We start from the raw sequence: 24,089 nt of genomic DNA on the forward strand, positions 1-24,089 counted from the left end.
ACAGAGTTTATACTATCTACCAAGTGTACAAATGACATTGACAGGGGGAGCATGGAACATAAGGAGCATGCAAATCAAGTTATGTACAGCATATTGATAAGGGGAGTATGTATTTAAAGTATGTATTTGAACAAATGTATATATTGTCATTTCAGTCAAATTTTATAAGTATATAGATTTTGTGTTATGACTTTGAAATGAGTTTTGTCAAACATACCAAACTAATGTCAAAAGGGGAGATTGTTAATATTTAGTAAGTTGTCATTAGTTTTATGTCCAAAGTCATCCTATTTACTCTAGTCGATTAATACTACTGAAATATTTAGTCGGTAAGTACTAAGGCTATCGGTTACAGAAGAAAGGCTAGTCACCGAGATGAGAAATATCGAGCTGCCTACCGAGTAAAGTTCCTATGCCTACCAAGCAACAAAGAAGGTATACCGAGTTAATCTGAACTGAGTGCAAATGTGTTACCAGATTCAATGAACCTGGACACATATGTGGAAACGTGTTACAAGATTCAAGAACAAGGAACTGTTATTACATAGGAAATTACATTCAAAGATTTTGTGTGATTTTGAGGAAGTTTATCCAATGAAATAATTTCTATGTTTATTCATTCGATAAAACATGTGTGTATGATCGATGTATGAACAAGATCACCATCTCAGAGATCTATATATACAGAGTAATTTGAGTATCTAATAGAGAGGAAAGATTGATGATTTGAAAATGAAAATCATGAGAGAAGATAAGATGTGAAGAGTGACAGAGATATTCAAAGGTCACCGAGAAGGTTTTTCAAAAAATAGTTTAAGAGACAGAGTATACAGAAGAGGTCATCGAGTTGATTTATCAATTACCAAGGGATGCTATGAACAAGGTAATTTCATATTGAGCACATAGAGTCTACTATAACATTTTAGATGTAAAGTTGTAGATATTTTGTAAAGATTTTTTATTGAATCATTTGAGTTGTAATAGAAACCTTTAACAGGGTAAAAGACTCTAACAAAGACTATAAATTGTAAAGTCTTTAACCAGGTACAACATTTTGTAAAAGTGTTTGTAAAATCCTTTAGCAAGGTAGATCTAAAGATCTTGATACTCCTAACAGGGTAAGCTATCAGAAATAGCTAAACATGTAGCTCTAGCTGAGCAACCTTTGTTATTGCAATAGTGAAGTTGTGGGTGCCATCCCCACCACAGTTTTTCTCTCTAACAAAGAGTTTCTACGTAACCAAAATATTTGAGTTATGGAGTGAAATGTGTATGGATGTTATTTCTATGATTATGTTTTAGCATTATATATTATGAGATCAGCTATACAAAGTTTATGTTTATTAGTAAGATTGTTTTTGAAGAAAAGTTTTGAAGTATTGATTCACCCCTCCCCTCTCAGTACATTAGCTTTCCTAGTTGGACCTAACATTTACACACTAATCTTGCTTTTTTTTCTGATTACCTTACCATCTTCATTAAGTTTGTTTCTGAATACCCATTTAGTTCCAATTACATTTTTATTTTTAGGTCAGGGAACCAATGTCCATATATTGTTCTTTTCAATTTGTTCCAATTCATCTTCCATAGCTTTAATCCAATGTTTATCTTCACATGTCTCGATAACAAATGCTAGTTCAATTTGATAAATTAAACATACCTCTTCATTTGCCAGTCTTCCTCTTGTCATAACTCCTTGATACTTATTCTCAATCATCTGACTTTCAGAGTGATTATATCTTAAATACCTAGGTGTGTTCACTTGTTGTTGTTCTTCAGTCACTGTGGAATTCTCTGATGATGTTGATGTGACTGGATCAACATTTTGTACCAATGCATTCTATATAGGTTCATTTGTGATTGTCTCAACTGTCGGTTCAGAATTCATAGACCTTGAATTTCTTCTAAAGTGTTCATCTATCTTCACGTTTGCACTTTCAATGATTTTCTACAATCTTTTATTAAAACATCTATATGCTTTGCTCTTAGAAGAATAACCAATAAATATTTCTTCATCACTTCTAGGATTCAATTTACTAATATACTCATTTCTCCTAATGTAACATTTACTTCCAAATATTCTGAAGTACTTAAGAGTAGGAATATTACCAAACCACAATTCATGGGGTGTCTTACCAGTTTCACCTTTGATGTGAACTTTGTTGAAAGTGTAAACTGTTGTATTCACTGCTTCTCTCCAATACACATGAGGTAGATTTGCTTCTGATATCATGCTTCTAGATGCATCCAGAATAGTTCTATTCTTCCTTTCCACAACTCCATTTTGTTGAGGTGTTTGGGGTGCTGATAGTTGTCTTCTTATTTCATTCACTTCACAAAATGTATTGAACTCTTTAGATGTAAATTTACCTCCTTGATCTAATCTTAAACATTTGATTTTCTTGTTGGTTTCATTCTCTACAAGTGCCTTGAATAATTTGAGTTTCCCAAAAGCTTCTAATTTCTCCATGAGAAATGTAACCCAACACATTCTAGAATAATCATCAATGATTAGCATAAAGTATCTATCTCCGTGTAGACTTCTTGTTCTTGTTGGACCACATAAGTCAGTATGAATTAAATCAAGAACATCATTGGTTTTCTTAGAAATACTCTTGAAAGTTGTTCTAACTTTCTTTCCCATTTGACATTCCTTACATACCAGATTATGAGGTTTTATAATCTTAGGTAAATCCCTTACTTCCTTACATGAACTAATCTTTACAATGCAATCAAAATTCAAATGACAAAGTCTTTTATGCCATAACCAACTTTCATCAATATGTGCAATCAAGCATGTCTTTTCATTGTTATTCAAAAGAAAGATATTACCTCTAGTATGATTACCGGTTGCAATTTCCAAACTAGTTCTATTCATGATTTTACATTTACCATTCTTGAATTGTAACTGAAATCCTTTTTCAACTAATTGACCAACACTCAAAAGATTATGCTTTAATCCTTCAACATAATAAACATTGGCAGTATTGTGCTTACCATCAAAGGATATAGTGCCTTTTCCTTTGATCAAACAAGCTTTGTCATCTCCAAATCTCACTAGACCTCCATTGTATTCCTAAAAAGATAAGAATTTACTTTTATCACCAGTCATATGATGTGAACATCCAGAATCTATAATCCATTCATCCTTTTCTTCAATTATAGCTGTCAGGGTCTGCTCTACCGGTGGAACAGTAGGTGTCAGTTGATCTTCTATTATTGCAACAAAAGCCCATCCATTGTCTCTTGGTTCTTCATTAGAATCATCAATAACTCCTTCATCAACATAGTAACATGATTTGTCTCTATTCTTCTTTAACCTGTATCTCTGATATTAAGGGTTAGGCTTATATATTCTTTTAGCTTCTTCTCTCAATCTTCCATGTCTGTCAGGACATCTAGATGCCATATGACCAATTTTATTACAGTTAAAATATTTGAAAGGTTTTTTACCTTCATACTTACTTCCAATAGGACCTTTAGGCATTTTCCTTGAAAATAGTGCTTCAAGTTCTTCTAGTTATTTATTTTCCTTCCTGATGTCTTCAAGTTCTCTTGCATAAAGTGCTTTCCAATTAGATTTATCAGCTGATGATGAAGATGTTGCAGATGATCATGCTTTGAAAGCTAAATTTTTATTAATTGTAGCAACAAGACCAAATTCCTCAAGCTCAAATGCTGAAAGTTTTCCAACCAAGGTATCTCTAGATACTGATGTATTAGGCATAGTTATTGACTCATTAATAGCAATTACTTTCATTTTGTATGCTGGTGGCAATGCTCTTAAAACTTTAGAAACAATTTCATCTTCACTTAAGGAACCTCCACAACATTGTATTCCCAAAACAATTTCATTAACACTTTCCATAAAAACAAATATTCTTTCATCTTCTTCCATTTTCAAATTTCATACTTGACCCGGAAAAATTCCAGTTTTGCAATTTTGACAATGGAATCACCTTCATTCAATGTCTCCAATTTATCCCAAATAGCTTTAGCAGTAGATCGGTCTGATAATCCCATGATTTGTTGATCTGACAAGGTGCTCAAAAGTGCTTCTCTTGATCTTTAGCCAATGTAGGTGGATTAGATTGACTCTGTGTAGGACAAACATAACCATTTTGTGTAACATCCCATATGTATTTTCCAATGCAATTCAAATGTGTCTCCATTCTGATCTTTCATATACCATAGTTAGTTCCATCAAGTTTTGGACTGTCTTTCCTAAAATAGTTAGTTGCCATAGAATCTCCTCAAGTTGTTAAGCTTTTGAAAAAAGAGGACTTAGCTCTGATACCAATTGTTAGGACTCGGAGGCAACTGAGAGGGGGGGTGAATCAGTTGTCTATTAATTTTAACCCAAATATAACTTAATCAAACTTGATACTTAATACCGATAAACCAAACTTAATGTCGGTAGACAGATTAGCAGTTAATATCAATGTTGGTGAAACTTAATGCATTAAACAGAAAGAGAAACAACATCCATAACACATAACATGGAGATTTATATGTGGAAACCCTGTAAGGGGAAAAACCACGGTGGGAAAACTTACCCATAATCAGATGATACTATTGTAGATAGTATGTGTATACAAATTGGGTCTGCACATGCAGAAAGGTCAGCTACCTATAGCTCACTACTCAATCACAAGAATGGGAGTCTCACTGACTATAATTGGATGATTAAATCCAATGATAATGTACTGCTCAAAGTAGCATCTCCAATGTTGGATTCAGTACCGATTAAGCTCTGATTATCTCCTTCAAACCTTCCTTGAATCTTCAAATGATGTCTGCATGATTAGCTCTTCTTATATTCGCATATAGCGAATATCACAACCTTACCATACCATATTACATTCCATTTCATTAATCTCACAAATGAGGTCTTACATATATACCAAAACCTAAGCCCAAATGTGTAGGTCAGCTCACTAAGAATATTACAATAAAATCAATTACAAGTAAGTCAAGATGCGATGCATCATGTCGGCTCAACAACATTAAACCATCTCCATAACGTGTCATGCTGATCTGGAATAGATAACGCATGTTGGTCCATAACCTAGACCAATTGCCGGTAACAGCAAATATGTCAACCCGATTAGACCAATAACCAAATCTCCAAAACCAAGTGTCCAAACCATGTCTTCGACATAACCAAGTGATCTCCAGATGATAACAAGTCATCCTCAATGTTGGTGAACAATATAACCTACCGGTGAACTGAATATTGGTGACTGTGCATAAGTCATTGAACTTTTCAGTGAACATAGCCAAAGATCTCCAGAAGGATAAGTGTTGACATCAATGACAAAACCAATGCAACACATCCATAATACCAACAAAGATACATATTCTCTCCATGCACACGACTAAGAATTATCCTAACATGTTCTTCTTCAAAATCTTCAAGAAAGTATGCCTCATTATGAAAACCTTTTTCATAAACCCTAATGTACACGAGTTTGATTTTTCCATTCTTATCACACAAGGATTTGAGTTGGGAATAAATTGACAGTGATCCTAGATCCTCAATTTTACAGTCAATGTAGCTAGATAAATCACCTTTGATTATTACACCATTAGGAAATTGAGACAAAGCATTATATGATTCAATTTTGTTTGATTCCATAGACTCCATAGGTTCAACAATAATCATAAGTCTCTCTTCTTGCTTAGACGATGATTCCATTCTAGATAATCTTGGTTTGAGAGAGATTAACAAAAGAATGCCTTATTCCATTTGCACTGGTAGGGTTTATGGTTGCTCTCTCAAATGCACACCTGTTTCGCCTTCTCCAATCTTTGAATTCAATTTGGCTTTTGATCTGTAGCACAAATCCATTCGCAATCAGCTAACGCTTCTTTTATTTGCTATGCAGGTGCTCAAAAATTCTTCTTCGAATGCATTTAGGGTAAAAATAACCTAGTAAAACTTACTTTTATAAACTTACCCACTACATTAATTGCACAACCGATAGGGTAACAGACCCTAATATACCACTTAACAAAACTCACTTACACCGATAGGTATATAACCGGTTGGTAATCATATAGAAAATCGATAGACAATGATATCAAGAATTCTCACAGAACAACTCAAAATGCAACTCTCTGACCATACACTCTTCAAGGGTTCAGAAGTAGATTTACCGCTATGCTCCCCTTAGGCTTGTTCAGAAGCTTAATTCATCAGTGCAGGATTCTCCACACTAGGTGAAGGGCTAGGTTCTTCTGCAGTCTTGTCCTCACTCTTCTTCTTCCATATTTTGTTCATCTCTGCTCCGGTTTCCTCAACATTGACCTTCTGCTTACCTTTCATATCTATAGAATGGTTAATCAGTTTGTTCTTTCTGGTTCTACAAAAATTTTCCATGTGTCCTAGTCTATGACAATGATAGCAGGCCATCCCAGATGCTCTCCATGGTCCTGCATTACCTCTTCCAGTTCTCCTTCTATAGTTCATAGCCACATGTCCATAGTTATTACAAATGGTGCAAATCGCATTTGTTACCTTTTCCATTTCATATGGACTGAACTGGTTGACATAGGGTTTCTTCTAGTTCATGTTTCTCCAGTTGTCATAGGTACTTCTCCAGTCACCGTTAGGTCTTGGATTCATTTGAGGTGTCGGATTGTTTGCTCCATATCTACATTCAACTGATCTATGTCCATACATGTTGCATGTGTAACAATGACCTTCAAATCTTCTAGGCACATGTCGAGCATTAGTATTATAGCCTGTGTTTTCATTAGGTTTGCTTCTACACACATCAGTAGTATGTCCAGGTTTGAGACAGTTAAAACAAGCACGTTTGAAAACCTTCTTACTGGTAGGTTTTTTAGCCTTAGGAGCAGTATTACCTCCATGCATGTTGCTCTTGGTACCAGAAGATTCTCCTTTCTCAGATGTATTGAAACCAAGTCTAGATGTGTTACATTTCATCCTCTAAGATTGGATCTTCTCATCCAACATAGAAGAACTCTTATTGAACTTCTCAAGCTTTCCATCAGCCTCAGTGAGTTCTTTGGTAAGATCCTCATTATGCTTAGTCAGAGTCTCTCTTAGAGACATCGCCATTTCAAGATCTATCTATAAGGCTTCCTTCTCTTCCTTCTCCTTATGCTAATGTTCATGCAAGGTTGCATTCTCCTACTTGATCTTAGAAATCTCATGATCTATCTCTTTGATTAGATCTTTAGTTTCCCTCCTTGCTTCAAGTTCTTGACTCATACGAATTGTTAGGGCTTCAAGTTCTCTTCTCAAATTTAACTTTTCGCCATTCAGTTTTTCTACTTATTCAGCTAATGCATCATTGTTGGCCTCATCTGAAGAACTATTATCAGAGATATCCAATAGTTTCTTAGTGAGCTCTCTCCTTTTAACTTGTGAAGCTTTAAATCTGACCCTTAGGGTTCCAAGCTCTTCCTTGGTTGCCTCAAGCACTCTAGCCATCTCTTTATAGCTCATATCCCCCATGGTGGCTTTAGGGTTTCCTTCCAAGAGATTAGGCTTTAAAGAAGCTAGGCTCTGATACCAATTGATAGACTTATAAAGCACTGAGAGGGGGGAGTGAATCAGTGATAGCAAAAATAATACCACTTCAAATACAGACCAGTAAAAACAGTTAGCCAATTTAGTTAAAACTATGTATGCAATCCAAAATGATATTAAAGCATCCACAACAAATAAAACATCCACCATAACACAAATGTTTTATACATGGAAAACCCAACTAGGAAAAACCACGGTGAGATGGAACTCACAAATTAATTATCTGCAGTAATAGGTAACTGATCTGTTAAGGTCTACAAAGTGCTCTGCTAGGAGCAAATCCTATTAAAGATCCCAATGCCCTATTAGGAGTTGTACCCTGATTAGGGGATTTAACTATTGTAGTGATTAGAAAACAACAAGTAGAGATGATCTAATAATAGCACATCTTGTTGGTATAGATCCTCTTCAGCTCGCTTAAAACTGCATCACCGACATACTCTACAATTTGCAACAACTCAAACTTACAACATCAACTGCATCTTGCATCATACAAAATAGTTTATCATAATGCCATTATATAGACATTTGATTTCATGTCGACTTGGGAACTCCATCACAATTTCCTAGGTGCATTGTATCTGGACAATCTTTTATAACACATCATAGATTGCCGCCGAATTTGTCGATTGGGGATAACTCATCACGACCAGTGATAACTCATCACACAATCAGTGAAAACCAGTTGGAACATCGATACCAGTTAAGAGTTAATCTCTTCAAACACATAAACTGATTGTCCTCCATTCACTTCCTTGATTATCTCCACAGTATCTCCGAAATTGGTGTTAATGACAAAGACCAAAATCAATGTCATTGCAGCATACCGGTTGTCTACACATACCAGTCAGACTCCTTCAATTTGGTTGAACTCCACTTATACAAATGATACCAATTTGCAAACTTAAGACTTAGGAATAGAACCAGTTTGTCATGACTAAGATGACCATTACAATGTGAACATATGTGTATGTATGTGCCATCAATGACAACACATAAAGTTATCCTTTACAAAAATAATCATCAAGCCAACAAGGCATTGATGTTTTAGGAGGAAAAGTATTAGTAGAAAAGGTCACATCATCCTCCATCACCAAAAGATCTACATGGGGAATAAACTCTCTAGGAAAAGGATCAACATTACTCTTTAAAGTCTCACCTTTGAGAGGGAGATCTTTGAAAAAGATGTTAACCATCTTATCTTGAACTAGGGTATCCTTATAAGTAGAACCAAGTTGAGGAGAGGGAGATGCTTTATTTTCAGAGGGAGAATAATTGAGATTCATGGAAAGTGAGATGCTATCAAGAGAGTTATCAATAATGATCTCATCCCCTTGGGATAGGGTTCTCTCATGGGATAGAAAATAATCAGAACCTTCTTCTAATGGTTCATCCCAAATAGTGAGGTCAATGAAGAAAGTATTAGAAATATCTTGCACAAAGATGTCCTTATTGGTATTACCAATTTTGGGAGAAGGGATAACATTGTTCATTAATTCTTCATCCTTGGGAAGGAGAGCATCAATACATGTGTTCAAATCATCTTCTTTCCTCAAAATATCTTCAATAGGATCTTTAGGGGATAGAGAATTAAGGAAATTGGTCATGGTTTCATCTTATTTCTCTATGGCATCTTCAAGGATAAGACAAACTTTAGGAGAAGGGCAAGCATTTCTCATTAATGCATCATCTCTAGTGGGAATTTGTTGAAGTCAAAAGAGGAGATGTCACCACTAGGAAAAGTAGGGACAATACCATCTTATTGGATAAAATGAACCTCATGAGGGGAGTACTCTTTAGGATGGAGATGAACATCTTTCTCCAAAGATTCATGCTTAGGAAGGAGATCTTTGGAAGAAGTGCTCATGCACTCTTGTTGTACTAACATGCCCCCATTGGTAAGAACAAATTTAGGAGAATATAAGTCAATGTCCATCAATACCTTTTCACTTAGAGATAAATCATGTAGGTAAGGTAAAGTAACATTCAGAAAGGTGTTTATGATATCATCCTCTTCCTTTAAGATAGCTAGATGGGAAGGGAACATTTTAGGAGAATTGTCAAGATCACTCTTGAAATCTTCATCCTTAGAGCATGGGAGAGTTTTGAAGGGGTTGGTAACAACTCTTTTAGACACTAAAATGTTGTCATAGATAGGAGGAGGTTCTTTAAGAGATGGAAAAATTGAAACTAGGGAAGCTAACCCATTATCACATCTATGAAATGAATGCATCATGACAAAAAAATTCCTCTTTCAAATGATAACATATACAAAATAGAAGAAAATGTTCAATTTTAAACAATTCAAGAACTCTAAATATTGATTTAGAAAATGAAATTTATGAGTGAAATGTGTTCCTAAATCAGATCTGAAATTAATGATCCAAATTAAGCTATCCACAAGTTCAATTTTGAATTGAAAAATTAGGGTTTCAATAAAATTAACCTCTAAATGTTGAAATTTGCAAGGATTTGAAACTTGTAAATGTAAATTTGAATTTGAAATAGTAGAAACACTCAAATCTGAGAACATAAATCAGAATTAAAGAAGGTTGGATTCACGTCGGGTTCACCAAAATGTGGGGGTGGGAAAGCGAGACTGGGTGACTAGGACCTAATCCCACTTTTGTCAACACATTAGGAATACAAAAGAGCCTAGGGAGATAGATCACTTTGGCTACTTCTTGTGAGAAAGAGAGAGCCAAGGATTATCTCTTAGGGTTTCTATTCCTCTTGTTGCAAATGATGAGAATAACTAGGGTTTGAATGATCAACTATATTAGGAGATAAAGGATGAAGCATAAATGAACTCAGAATTGCACAAACTTGCAGATCTGAAACTAAGATACTGAAAGCATGAAAGGTGGAGGATTTTGGATGTGTGCCTAATGCTACAAATTGAAAAAAACTAACCTAGACTAGGCTGCCAAGTCACTGTCATGTTTCTGCAGACAAGACGCTGCAACTAAGAAACTGCAAATATGAGATCTTGAAGCTACAACCTGCTAAAAATCACTGAAAATCAGGGGGACCATGGTGCCACGCCACTATCCTAGATAGTACCAAGGGGCCACACCCTTGTCCCAAGAATATTAAGGTAGATATGATGATTCTGGGTGGTTCCTGTGCCTTTTGCTGAGCTGAAAGTGCCTTCGGGTACCTATTTCTGCACCTACAACTGAAAAGGGAAGGTTTGGGTGGCTATATAGGGTTTTGCCTTGGTCAAACCCCCATGTTGGTGATTTCTACCTCCACAAATAGTTGATAATATACTAAAAATGTGTGTGCTATAATCTTGTGTGTATGGAAGATCCTAAAATGAAAGTAAACAATCTAGAGCAACCCTAAAGAGTAAACCCTAGTTGCTTGTAATTGACAAATTAAACGCTCTAAATAAATGATGCAAAGTGATCTAAAGTGTGAATGTAAATATGCAAGTTGATGTAAAGAACCTCATACAAAGACAAGAAAATAACATGAAATCATACCAATCCCCAAGGGAGAGATATTGCCACAAGATCTCCTATTATTCTTCAATATCTTCAAGGCTCCTAATTGATGACGAATGCTTGACAAATGCTTTATGAATGTTGTTGAAGACTCCACATAAGCTTATCTTTCACTACATAGAACGCTCCTTATGCTCCAAAAACCTACTCTTAGATTCTTAGAAAGATCCCTCCATCTAGTTCTTCCTTTTCTTCAAATGAAGAAATAGAGCTCTTATGTATGAAACCCTAGATCTTAATTTTGACTTAATTTCGCCTTTAGGCCAACCTAGGAATTGAATTTCCCATCAATATTTTGGGGTTAAGCATTATAATATCATAGAATTATGCTTCCGAAATTTTTGGAAAAAAGTCGAGGATCCTGGTAGGAACGCACATGGTCTGACCAACTTTTCAAGGTTGTTAGATATGATGATATTAGAGCGAATCCCAAAGTTACATCTTATTTTGAGGTGTTTTGATATGTGAAATTGGGCCTTAAAGGTCAAAATAGGACATAATTAGGGTTTATGATTAAATGATTTATTGGAGGAATAAAATAAAAAGGGGCACACTTAGGGTAAAGGGCCCAATTTTATAATGTATGAAGTTATGAAATAGGACTTCAAATTTAATTTAATTAATTAATTAAATGCTTAAAGGGTAATAATAATGCAAGATGCAAACACACTAAGGCGGGTGCTAACCTAAGTGTGAAATCGCACAACCCTAGCAAGGGTGTACAATTTACGACACTACATGTTGTAGTGATTATGATGTAATGTTCATTTTTTTATATTACATAATGGCGAGATACCCTCGGGAAATATATTTGATGAGTTGTGTTTATCTGTGCTAGCATATAGTTATTTTTATGATTATGTTTAAGATGATGTTGTGTATTTCTTGTGTATGGTTGTATAATGCATATGAGTATTTAGTTATAAGTGATGCATTAGATGATGTTTAAAAAAAAATTATATTATTAGTTGATTAGTTTCTCTAGGGTATTTTGGCGGGCATTACAACTAGGAAACAATGTATGCTCTTTATTTGCACTTTAATGATTTGAGAAATCAAAATCCTTTTTCATAAATTATAGTGAAGTCTTGTAATTTCATTTCACTTGAATATAAAAAGCTATAACAATTTAACCAAAAGCCTCATCTTTTGTTTTCTCACTTCCATCTAGCTTCATGAACTCTAAATATAATTGTTATTGGAGCCTTGGTTCTTTTATTTAATAAATAAAAATTAAAAACTATGAATTTTATTTTCTTGGGAGCTCTTTTATATCAAATCAAGTTTTTATATTACAAATTTATCAAGTTTTGGCAAATCCCTCATTATTGTCACATTCCCTATTTTGGCAATCTAAAGGGAAGAAATTGTAGAATTTGAAAAGGAATTTGGAATCCTTAGTTACCATCACATTCCCTATTTTATTAATCTAAAGGGAAGAAATTGTAGAGTTTGAAAAGCCATCTACAAGAAGCATTAGCAACGAAGTTATGAATGAAGCCAAGGTTGAAGACTATTTTGAGTTGCCTTTTGTCTAGCGAAAAAAATCAATTATCTATGGAAAAACTTTAGAGGAGATTCTTGAAATTGATGTTACATAAGAAACTCTTTTAAGTACTTTTACTCATTACCAACCTCATATTATAAAAGTTGAAGACATTAGGAAAAAATATATCTTGAAGCTTAATGTTTCACATAATACTTTTTATGTGTCTATTTTGATGACTTGTGTAAATCCTTGTGTGTTTTTTGTTGAAATTTCTCTAGAATATCAACTAGATAAAGCATTTCAAATTGATCTTTTTCCTTGATTTCCACCCTTTGAAATTAAGTATAAATGAAACCACAAAGATGTACAATTGATAAATTGTGGAGTCATCTTGGTCTTTATGAACTCATACATCCCTACTCTATGTGAATTCATGCATCCCTACTAAGAGAAAACCATTGTCATAAGTACCTATTTGTGACCATACACAAGTCAAATTATCCCATGTGTACCAATCACCATCCATCTCTTGTCTTGGTGATGAATATTCGCGTTATTAATACTAACCAAATCTAATAAGTTGTGCCCATGAAATAAGTAATATAAAACATGGGTAACTAGATTATCAGGACTATTATTGTCAATTTATGTGTTAACCATGTTCAATAAAATCAAATATTCTTCAATTAATATCCAAATTTTATATTTATTGATAAACACTAACCGCTCTTATATTTTAGAAAACCCACCTTGTGCTAAGCATCTAAGTGGAGTAGTCTAACTATAAAAGGGCTTAATTAATTCAATTGAAATCCCAAATTAGTGGAAGTTCAATTGGATCCATCGTGTATAGCCTCAAATGAGATCTATAGATAAGGAATGTATAAAGGATATAAGATTCATATATTCATATAATTTCTACAAGTTTATCATAAAATCATGCCTCTATTTCAAAGTTTGTTTTAGACAAGTAACAAACATAGAGTAAATTGTTTTGTAAAATTTGAAGATGAACCAATCAACTCAGGCCCAAAGTTTAAGAAAATTTTGAAGAAAGGAAAGTCTTCCCTTTAGTTTTATGGGCATGTTATTATCTAGTGAATCATTCCTAGAATACTCTAAAGAAAATGATGTTTTATTTTACACGTGGTATGGTTCCTTATATGATAAAATATAAGAGGTTCACAAATACCTTGCAATTCAAATTCATGTCATAGTCACATAGGCTAAATAAATTATGATTTAAATACCATGGATGATGTTTATTTTTAATGATCTCTCAATTTGAAATAAAAGTGTGTTCAATTGATTCGAATTATGGATTCGGATGACAACATCTGAGTGAGAACCTTCAGTATTGTGGATTTGTTTACACAAACAAGATAAACAGAGAATTGAAGCAAGCCAAAAAGTAATCCATTCAATTCAAAAATCCAACATATAACAATTCATGAGGTTCCAAGGATCACCAAAACCCCTTGAGAATCGAAACTCAACAGTCATATTTGTTTATTACATAATAAAATCCAAAACTACGAAATTTTCAAAAAACTATATCAAATTTTGTCGTAACTTTGACTAGACATAACTTTCTACTCAGGACTCGAAATTGTGAGCCGTTTAACTCGTTGGAAAGCTCTCCAAGAGTTGAAGGCGAAGTCCTGAAAAAAGATACCTATGGCAACATTCTAAAGGATGGGCCAAAGTTTGAAGGCCAAAGTTTCAAGGGCTAAAAATGCCCCGAAGGCCTTCAAAATGCTCAATTACTAACATTTTGAAAATACTAGAAAATATTTTTTTGATATTTCAAATTTGTTTCTGATCATCAACTCCAATGTCATAAAATGACTTCTATAGTAACATGTCACTTCAATAGAAACCATCAATACTTAAATGAATCATTTTTCAGTATTGTATGATATCTTAGTTCAAATTCTACCAATTGTTCATGCTTGTGACTAAAGAAAATAACTAACTTTTTGCAACTTCTATCATACACAAATGATCTAAATGCATAAGACGTTTCATATATACATGGGTAAAATTTGTTTGAGATGAATATCATCATGGTCTAAATATATAAGGAAATACCTTACATCCAACATTAAAAAAGAATAGTATTTCTATATTAATAAAATATTTTATAAATAAATAAATATCGATGTATTTAATTTACTTATCTATTTGTTAAAATAGATAAATGTACAAGGATGGTATTTGCTAAATAAATTGTGATGTGTCCTTTCCCTTTCCAAACCTTTTTTTCTCTTTAACAACTTTAATTTTTAAAAATTATAAGTATCTATATGTTAAAATAATTTTCAAGTAAATAAATTAAATTTATAAATAATGATTAAACTCTATATTACAATTAACAAAAAAATACTTCACCAACAATCACTTTTACTAGTATATATAGAGAGAGAGGGCGGGAGAGTAGATATTCCAATTATCTTATTAGAGCGAGTTATATATTTTCCATTGAATTTGATATATTTTTTAAAAATAGATATTAATTAAATAATTAATTTTTGAATTATATTAAACTTTATATTATAATAAAGTTTTAAATAATTTAAATTATTATATTTTATTGGTGTTGAATTTTATATTTTAGAATGAATGTAACAATGGGATTGTGATTAGTTGTGAGTTATTGTGGGGTGAGGTTAGAAAGGATTTGAAGGGGTGGTATAAATCTCCTAGGGATTAATATCTTTATGTTTGGACATTATTATGAGATTTGGTGGTGGTTAATTGTAGAGTACATTCATTGCCACCTTTCTTTTCTCTAAACATTTTTTGAGTTTTTTGTGGGGGTTGGTTTGGCATAGAGATCACAACTTAATAGCATCCTCCTCTAACACAAGGAAGGGAAAACATTGAAATTCAAAATTCGGTGTGAAGGGAATGGATCCCATTGATAAGGAGAAAGGGAGATAATATAAGGAGTCGAAAACTAACCAAAAGGACAGTCAAGGATTTTTTCATATATATGGAGAATGAGATATAGAATCCAAACCTATGACTATATGTATTAGGAATATGTGAATCAACAAAAGAGATGAATGGAATGTCATGCTTGGGGATAAAGAATGATATGACCAACCTCTTGTTAGACCTTGGATATTTGCAAGGAGGAACATATTTCATGTGGCCTAGTCCTTGAGTTACATTTAATTTCTCTCTAATGTGGCTAGCTCTTATCTTTCACACAATGACATTGAGGACATGGAACACTAAGTGGAATATACTTTAATTGTCTCACTAACCACCTACATAGGTCTTGAAGTAGTGCTAGAAAAACTTGCACTAGATTATTGAGGAGATTGTAAAGGTACTTAATTTTTTTCTTTTTGTAATGTGTTTGTGGTTGGTGTGAGGTTGAAGACTTGGAGTACCTAGTGTAATACAAGCTAAATGCAAGAATGCTTGTGGGGGTTTGATTGGACCTATGTGATTTGCTCCACCCCCACATAATGTGGATCGATAAACATAATACTAAGATTGTTTATTGACTACTATGTGGGGGTCGCTATAATATATCCCCTCATGGGTCTTTTTGGAAAATATTGATGCTAACTTGTTTATGTGTACTTTGTGGAGCTTTTCCTTTGGTTCAAGAGTTCAAAATTTAGTGGGTTGTAATCCAGTGTTATGATTTCTTATTTCACTCTAGTTCTATGGTCATGGTCAATGGAAAAAATGTTGTGTTACAATTAATATTAAGATATATAATATATTGGTCTTTGGTTACAATCCATGGTAGCCCTATTTTATCTCTTGATTATAGCTACATGATCATAGGCAACCAATTTTAATATTTTTTCCAAAAAGAAGAAGAAGAATTGATCCTATCTAGATGGATATAGTGAACACCTTGTTCCCAAGAATCTGGGCTTTAACACTATTTTTTATAGCTACTTACTACCTAACCTAGGTTCTAGCAAAAAAAAAAAAATCTATATTTTGGATTAAACAAATTAAATTTGTAAAATTATAATTTTTTCAATTGTATAATACTTTATTAATGAACTCTATATTAAATTAAAAAAATTACAATTTTTGAAATATAATATACTTAATTCATATTTATATTTATTACATAATTTACTTTAAACTCCATATTTTAATTTGCATTGGACACAACATTTTATATTAGCTGTATATAGTTTTTATATATCCTATATTATAATTAAAAAAGCACACAAATTTAAATAATATTATATTTTATTTGTGTTAGATTCTATATCTACTAATTGGGGTCAACTATGCATCATTCAATCCCTTGTAACATTAAGTTAATTAGAAAAATTACCAAGTGGACATGTCATGAACATGATTGGATGAAACTAAATTATAATGGAGCAACAAAAGGTAATCTAGGCCCTATGGGTGGTGGAGGGATCATTAGAGATAGTAATGGGTGTTTTATGGCAACTTTTGTTTGTTATTTGGGAGCCCAATCAAACCATGTTGTTAAAGTCATATCGACTTTCTATATAGAACTTAAGGATTCTAGCCTAATCATTAAGGGATACTCTTTCAACATTATCAATTACCTTAGGGTCTTTTGTATTCTTCATGAAATATCAACAATATAATCAAGAATGCTAGATAACTCCTTAACTTTATCATAAAGGTTAGAATTGTTTGTGTCTACTATGAGCAGAATGGATTAACTAATGCCTAAGACAATGGAGGAAGGTGAAAATTTTGTTTTTAAAAATAATTGGTGGCATTAATAATGAGAAACTCATAGATGACTATATGAAATTCTCCTTTCATGCCGCTTCTCCAAAATTTTAAAATCCAACCAATAGGATGGACATCAATTAATCAAATTTAAATAGTTGTATTAATAGCCTCCAACAAAAGCTATTTTCCCAAGCCGGAATTGAAGAGCATACTATGAGCCCTCTACAAAATTGTTCTATTCAACTTCTCTACTACACCATTTTCTTGAGGGCTGGACTGAACAATTTCCATTCTTTGAATACCATTATCTACACAAAACTAATCAAATTTTATCAAACAAAACTTACCATCAAATTTATCATTTTTAAGCACTTAATTTTGTTGTCAATTTGGTTTTTAGCAAGTGCCTTAAAAATATTAAATTTTCCAAAAAAACTCCAAAATTCCTATTTAACATATAAACCCAAGCTTTCATAGAGCAATCATCTAGAAAGTAACAAAATAATTAGACCCACCAATTGAAGTTACCTTTGTGGGACCAAAAACATCTTAATGCACTAGTTCCAATGGTCTTGTCTTCTTATTATGTCCCTCGGTGGATAAGTTGATCCTCATTTGTTTGTTGTAGATACAATGCTCATACAACTCTAAATCAATTGATTTTCGAATCTAGAAGTTGATCCCTTTTGTGCAAAATCTCAAGGCCCTTTTGGCTCATATGACTTAGCCTCTTGTGTCAAAGTCTAGGTCATTCTCCACAGTTGTCATTGCAACTCTCACTTCAACGTGACTCTCTAGCACATACAGAGTGCCTGATTTGCAACCTCTTACAATTATTGAGGCTCCTTTTGCCACTTTCCATGTACTCAATTCAAAAGTGACACTACATCCTTGAGCATCCAATTGTCTAGCTAAAATTGAATTTATTTTGAGTTGTAGATGTTTGATATTCTAGAGCAACCAATTATTTCCATTTATTAGTTTCAACATATACCTCATTTGCAACAATATAGTGCAAGATTCATTATCACCAAGATAAACCTTACCAAATTTACTAATTTGAAAAAAAATTAAGCACTCCCGACATTAAGTGGCATGAAAAGAATCTTGAGAATCAAGCACTCAAGCATCTATTATAACTTCTTCAATAGTTAGAACAAGAGCGCCCACATCTTCTTCATACGATCTATTTACCTCATGTTCTTTGGACTGCTTTTCATCCTTCTTGATGTGGCCTCCTTTGCCACAATACTAGTAATTAATATTTTTGCCTCTTGACTTTGACCTCTTGCTAGACTTTGATTTTCTTCTATTGTTATATCTCCCTTGTTCTTGTGATCTCACCATGTTGTTGGTTATCAAAGCTTCTCCCAATGAAGTACTTAGATTCTTCCTTCTCATATCCTCACTACGACATCAAATTTTAATACTCTTCCCTTCTTATCAAACATAAAGTTGTCGATAGCCACAATACTTGACTTATCAAAATAATCATAATATATTATTTATTTTAAATTACTTTCTCTACCAGAACAATTACACTATTGAAATATGATTTGTAAATGACTATTTCTTTTATTAATCGTTGTAAATGAATACCATAAAGATTATTATCTAATTCAATATATTTATAAAATAAATATTTTATTTTTGAAGATCTCTTCTTTTTGATAAAAGGAGTCACCATCTCTATCTCTATTTGTATTAAACCAAAGATTCCATAAAGAAATACAAAATACAACTAGAACAAAATATTTTTAAAATGTTTACATTATTCATAAATGAAAAAATACAAGATATAATTTAACCTATAAATCAAACTATTTTTTTTATACTTTGTTTATTTGATTTTTTCCTTTACATTCATAATTTACATTCATATTTTTAAACTGAATTTCAAAGCAGCATAGCATACAACCTATTTAAACTTTACACCAATATATCATCACATTATTCATTAATTTCAAAAATAACTTAATTTCTAAATTCTTTTCATTTATATATTAGCTTTGAATTATTAGAATAAGGATTGTTTTTGGTGCAACAACCCTGTACTGAACCTGCTCAACTATTGGGCCCTCTACACTACACAGAGGGGTTAAGTGAAACTATGTTTTTTGGGCCCGGCTGTCTGAAATTTTCATATCAGTTTCATACTTAATACATGACTGGTAAGCTATTCCAGCTACCCTATTGGGCATAGGCCCAAAGGGCTGAGATTTCAGACCCTAAGGGGCTCTCAGTATTGCCATTATACAACTGCTCCATTTTTGGGAGATGACCTTATAGATTAATTGTTATTTTGAATACAGATGAAGATACTGATTTAGAAGTTCACTGATACGAATTTTGATGCAATGACAAATCTACAATTAAACGATATTAAACAAATACATGAAACAGGCATACTAGACTATCCTTGAAATATATAAATAATGAAATTTATGTGTAAAACTTCACCATAATGGTCATAAACTTGTTGCATGAGAAAAATGGCTTCCTCTTATAGTATAAACAGAAGCTAAATGGCTTATGTGTTATCACCGAAACATATAAATAATGAACTATATAAATAACGAACTTCATGTGTAAAATTTCAGCATACTAATCATAAACTTCTTGCATGAGAAAAATGTAAAAATGGCTTCCTCTTATAATAAGCTAGGCATACAATGTAACATCAAATATGGCATCCAAGGCCATTACAAGCTTTGGGTATGAATAAACAGAAAGCAAATGGCTTATGGGCTATCAATGAAACATATAAATAATGAACTTTATCTGTAAAACTTCAGCATACTGGTCATAAACTTCTTGCATGAGAGAAAAATGGCTTCCTCTCCTACTAGCTAGGCAAACAATGGCATCAAGGCAATTATAAGCTTGGGTGTGAATAAACATAAGTGCCTAATGGCATCCAAGGCAATTATAAGCTTGGGTGTGAATAAACATAAGCCATTTGAAGCCAAATGGCTTAAGGGTTATCATTGAAACATATAAATAATTATGCTGGTCATAAACTTCTTACATGAGAAAAACAGCTTCCTCTTGTAGTAGCTAAGCAAACAATGTAATGTCAAAGATGACATCCAAGGCAATTACAAGCTTTGGGTGTGAATGAACATAAGCCAAATGGCTTATTGGGTATGTTACAAACAATTTTGTAGCAGCAGGGAGAAGAGACGCACTTTTTCTTGGACCCTCCACAGCAAGTACACACCGAACATAATTGAAAGCTCCCCAGATTTCTTCTCCTCTCTGTCTCATTTACCAGCATCATCATTTGGACTTGTTTTTCTGCAGGCTCAAATAACTCCCCCTCTACATTTACATCCATAAGTTCCTGCAATAGGATTTAACATCACCATCAAATCTTTCATGAAACTGTTCTAAATCGCAATGTAGGGTTGAGGTTATTGATTGAGAATCAAATACCTTTCTTTAGTGTTGTATTTTTGTATTAATATTGGATTACGTTCTATGATTCATTATCAGGATGAAGAGTTTTCAAGAATAGAAAAATGTAATCCGAAACATTGATACAAAAATACATATACAATCGAATTCAGAAACACTAAAAAAAGACTATTATAAATTATAGAAAATTAATATGTTTAATCAGATACCTGATAACTTGGACCTTGAGCAAAACATTCACCTGTAGGACAGAAAGATTTTAGAAAAAGACATGTTAAGCCCAAGAAGTAAGCTACATACATATTTCATTTATGTGCTATTGATAGATAAGACCATCTAAATATCAGATTTGACATAATAAGAATAATGATAATACTAACCTTGTGCCCAGAGAATCACAAGCATTACAGAAATGATCTTCAACATGGAGGAAGCCATTGTTATGCAGAACTTAGCTTGGTCTCAAATTCATGTAACCCAAGCTAAGGCCACTGTTGGGTAAATAGGTGGTAAGAGAGATTTATGTGTGAAAGTCCAAACTTTTGGGCTTGTCTGTTATGACAAGAGTCAAGGACAGGTGTGGAAAAAAGTGTTAAACTGTGAGCTTACGCCAACCATAGAAAACGTGTTTTTCTATATTTATCCGTTTTCAATCAAATTATACAGGAAATCAATTTGAAGTGCGTTGAAATTAGGGTATAAAACAAACGGCCGCATGTCTTTTCTACATGCATGAAATGATTTTTTCTTGGTTTGACTTGACGTTTTGAGTTCACATAAGGAATCATTTGAATGTTCTTCACATCCATTGGCTCTGTTTGTGTGTTCTTCACATCCATTGGCTCTGTTTGTGTGTTCTTCACATCCATTCGCTCTGTTTGTGTGCATGACAGGCATGAATATCAAACTGTGGTTATATTTTCTTTTAATTGTATTCTTGGTAATTTTTATATCTTCTTCATTATGTCAAAATTTGATCTCATTGTTTTATGTATATTAAAAATTACAGTTTGGTATTTATAAATTTTATAGGATTTTATCCGTCCTCTTTTTTGTCATTTTGGTTCTTGTACTCACTTTTTCTTCTTTATCTTGTCTGGTCTACTAGCAATCATTCATTTTTTTATCTTGTCTTACTATCTTCTTCTTGATGATTGATCATGAAGTTTGATCTAAAACATCACTTATCTTCGCTTATTATCTTGTCTAGTCTGCTAACAATCATTCATTTTTTTTCTCTTCTTCTTGATGGTGGATCATGAAATTTGATCCGTAACATCAAGCAAATAAACTTACACCTCACTTTCTTCTTCTTTATGGTGGTATTTTTTTGGGTTTGACTTGACGCTTTGAGTTCACATTGGGAATCATTTGAATGTTTTTCACATCTGTTGGCTCAATTTGTGTGCATGACATGTTGAGCTTGATATGAAACTTTGAATTTTTTTGTATCATAAATATCAAGCTGTGGTTATGTTTTATTTTAGATATATTCTTGTTAAGTTTCATATCTTTTTCATTATGTCAAAATTTGACCTCATTGCTTTATGTATATTAAAAATAACCACAGTTTTATATTCATGAACTTTAGACGTCTTTATCCACCCTCTTTCTTGTCATTTTGGTTCGAGTACTCACTCACCTTCTCTTTTTTATCTTGCTTAGTCTGCTAACAATCATTCATTTTTTTCTCGTCTTACTCTCTTCTTCTTGATGACGGATCATGAAGTTTGATCTGAAACATCGAGGAAATAAACTTACACCTTCCTCTCTTCTTCTTGATGATAGATCATGAAGTTTGATCCAAAATGTCAAGAAAATAATCTTACATCGTACTCTCTCCTTCTTGATGATGGATCATGAAGTTTTATCTGAAACTTGAGGAAATAAACTTACACAATTGATACTACAAGATATGAACAACAACTATATATTAAAAATAATTTAAATGTTATGGAATAGGTATAGATATTTATAGTTGGTGTGGTTAGTTTGATCAATAAAGTTATAAATATTTATGTTTATTAGTCATTTAACAATATTTTTAGGTGTTATTTATAACTTTTAATAATTTCATTTATGTGATAATTCAAAATATAATTTTCAATGTTTTTATAAGAAAGAAACAATTTTGAGGTAAATTATCAGTATTGATAATTATATCTAATGATATTCAATTTGGTGATAAGTCTTCAACCATAAAAAGACAATTTCAAAATTGTCTATATCATATTTATGGCATTGCAATCATATTAAATGGATCATGATATTAAATGAACATTAAAGTCAACAATAATCAACGCATTGTGATATGTAAAGATAATATACATAGCCAATATGAAATGATTAATATTGGTGTGCGAATGCATGTATTACTAATAGGAAGTCTAATTTTCAGCTACAATGGTTGCATTTTCATGTGTTGATCTCTAATTTGATATTTGAGGAGACTATCATGGATTTTTCTATTCATCCTTTAATGGTAACCATGAATCATGGCAATTATAAATCATGGTGAAAGGTCACAGAACACATGTCAAGTGGGTTAATATTGTGCCTCACCTTTATGGATTAATCCTTGAAATAGATATACACTATAGAAAGTTGCATGTGGGCAAATAGGATTGATTATGTCTTAGGTCAATTTGTCTTAGTGTTGATTTTGTCTTGTTGTGTAACATTTTGCACATCAATCATCCTTACTCTTTATCAACCAAAATTTGGGAGTTGTATGGAGACACTTTTTCCATTCCATTTCTTGATTATCTCACTGTGGATAGCCTTCTCATATCCATTGATGATAGTACTTGCACGATTTTGTATTTTTAGAAGGTCTTGAAAGTTGTGATGATATTGAAACTTCTCCTACCACTCCTCCTACATCAAAGATTGAGGACATGTATTTTTCTTATTGGAAATACACTCTATATTCCCCTCCTACTTCTAAACAAATTCAAAGCACCAGGTTATACATTATCTTCTTTATTTAGATTTTTGGGATGGTCACTTAATAGGTATTACAACATTATTTTGTGAATCTTCTATTGTATATTTAGTAGACATACTTGAGCATGTTCAACTCCTCTTTGAGGACACACATTTTAGCAATATTTATCCTATATACCTTGTCGTTTGTTAGTAGATGTTATTATTCTTCACATGGTTTTGGCTTGCTTCCACCTTCTGCATTGAGGCATCCTTTGATATTCACATGGGGACACTAAGCAAATTACAAAGACATAACACATCATGTGAGACTTCCTACCTCATATTGCCTCTTTGAGTGGGAGTTACTTTAGCATTCACAATTGAATTAGTTTATTTTTAAGAGGACAAATGGTGTTTGTCATAAATGGATCTTCTTCAACATTCATATATAGGAAATCAATTTCAAGTGTGTTGAAATTAGGGCATA

The 24,089-nt window shown here is 32.8% G+C and overlaps 1 protein-coding gene across 1 annotated transcript; it reads right to left on the reverse strand.

Annotated features, from left to right (window-relative positions):
• Positions 1-19,905: 19,905 nt before the first annotated feature.
• Positions 19,906-21,190, reverse strand: LOC131051847 (uncharacterized). Its single transcript, XM_057986454.2, has 3 exons — positions 21,055-21,190; positions 20,884-20,915; positions 19,906-20,600 (listed from the first exon to the last, which is right to left on the reverse strand). The coding sequence occupies exons 1-3, from the start codon at positions 21,110-21,112 to the stop codon at positions 20,334-20,336; spliced, it is 357 nt and encodes a 118-aa protein (XP_057842437.2). The 5' UTR covers positions 21,113-21,190; the 3' UTR covers positions 19,906-20,333.
• Positions 21,191-24,089: the final 2,899 nt, after the last annotated feature.

Source organism: Cryptomeria japonica, chromosome 2, assembly GCF_030272615.1.
Source record: "Cryptomeria japonica chromosome 2, Sugi_1.0, whole genome shotgun sequence".
Taxonomy (NCBI): domain Eukaryota; kingdom Viridiplantae; phylum Streptophyta; class Pinopsida; order Cupressales; family Cupressaceae; genus Cryptomeria; species Cryptomeria japonica.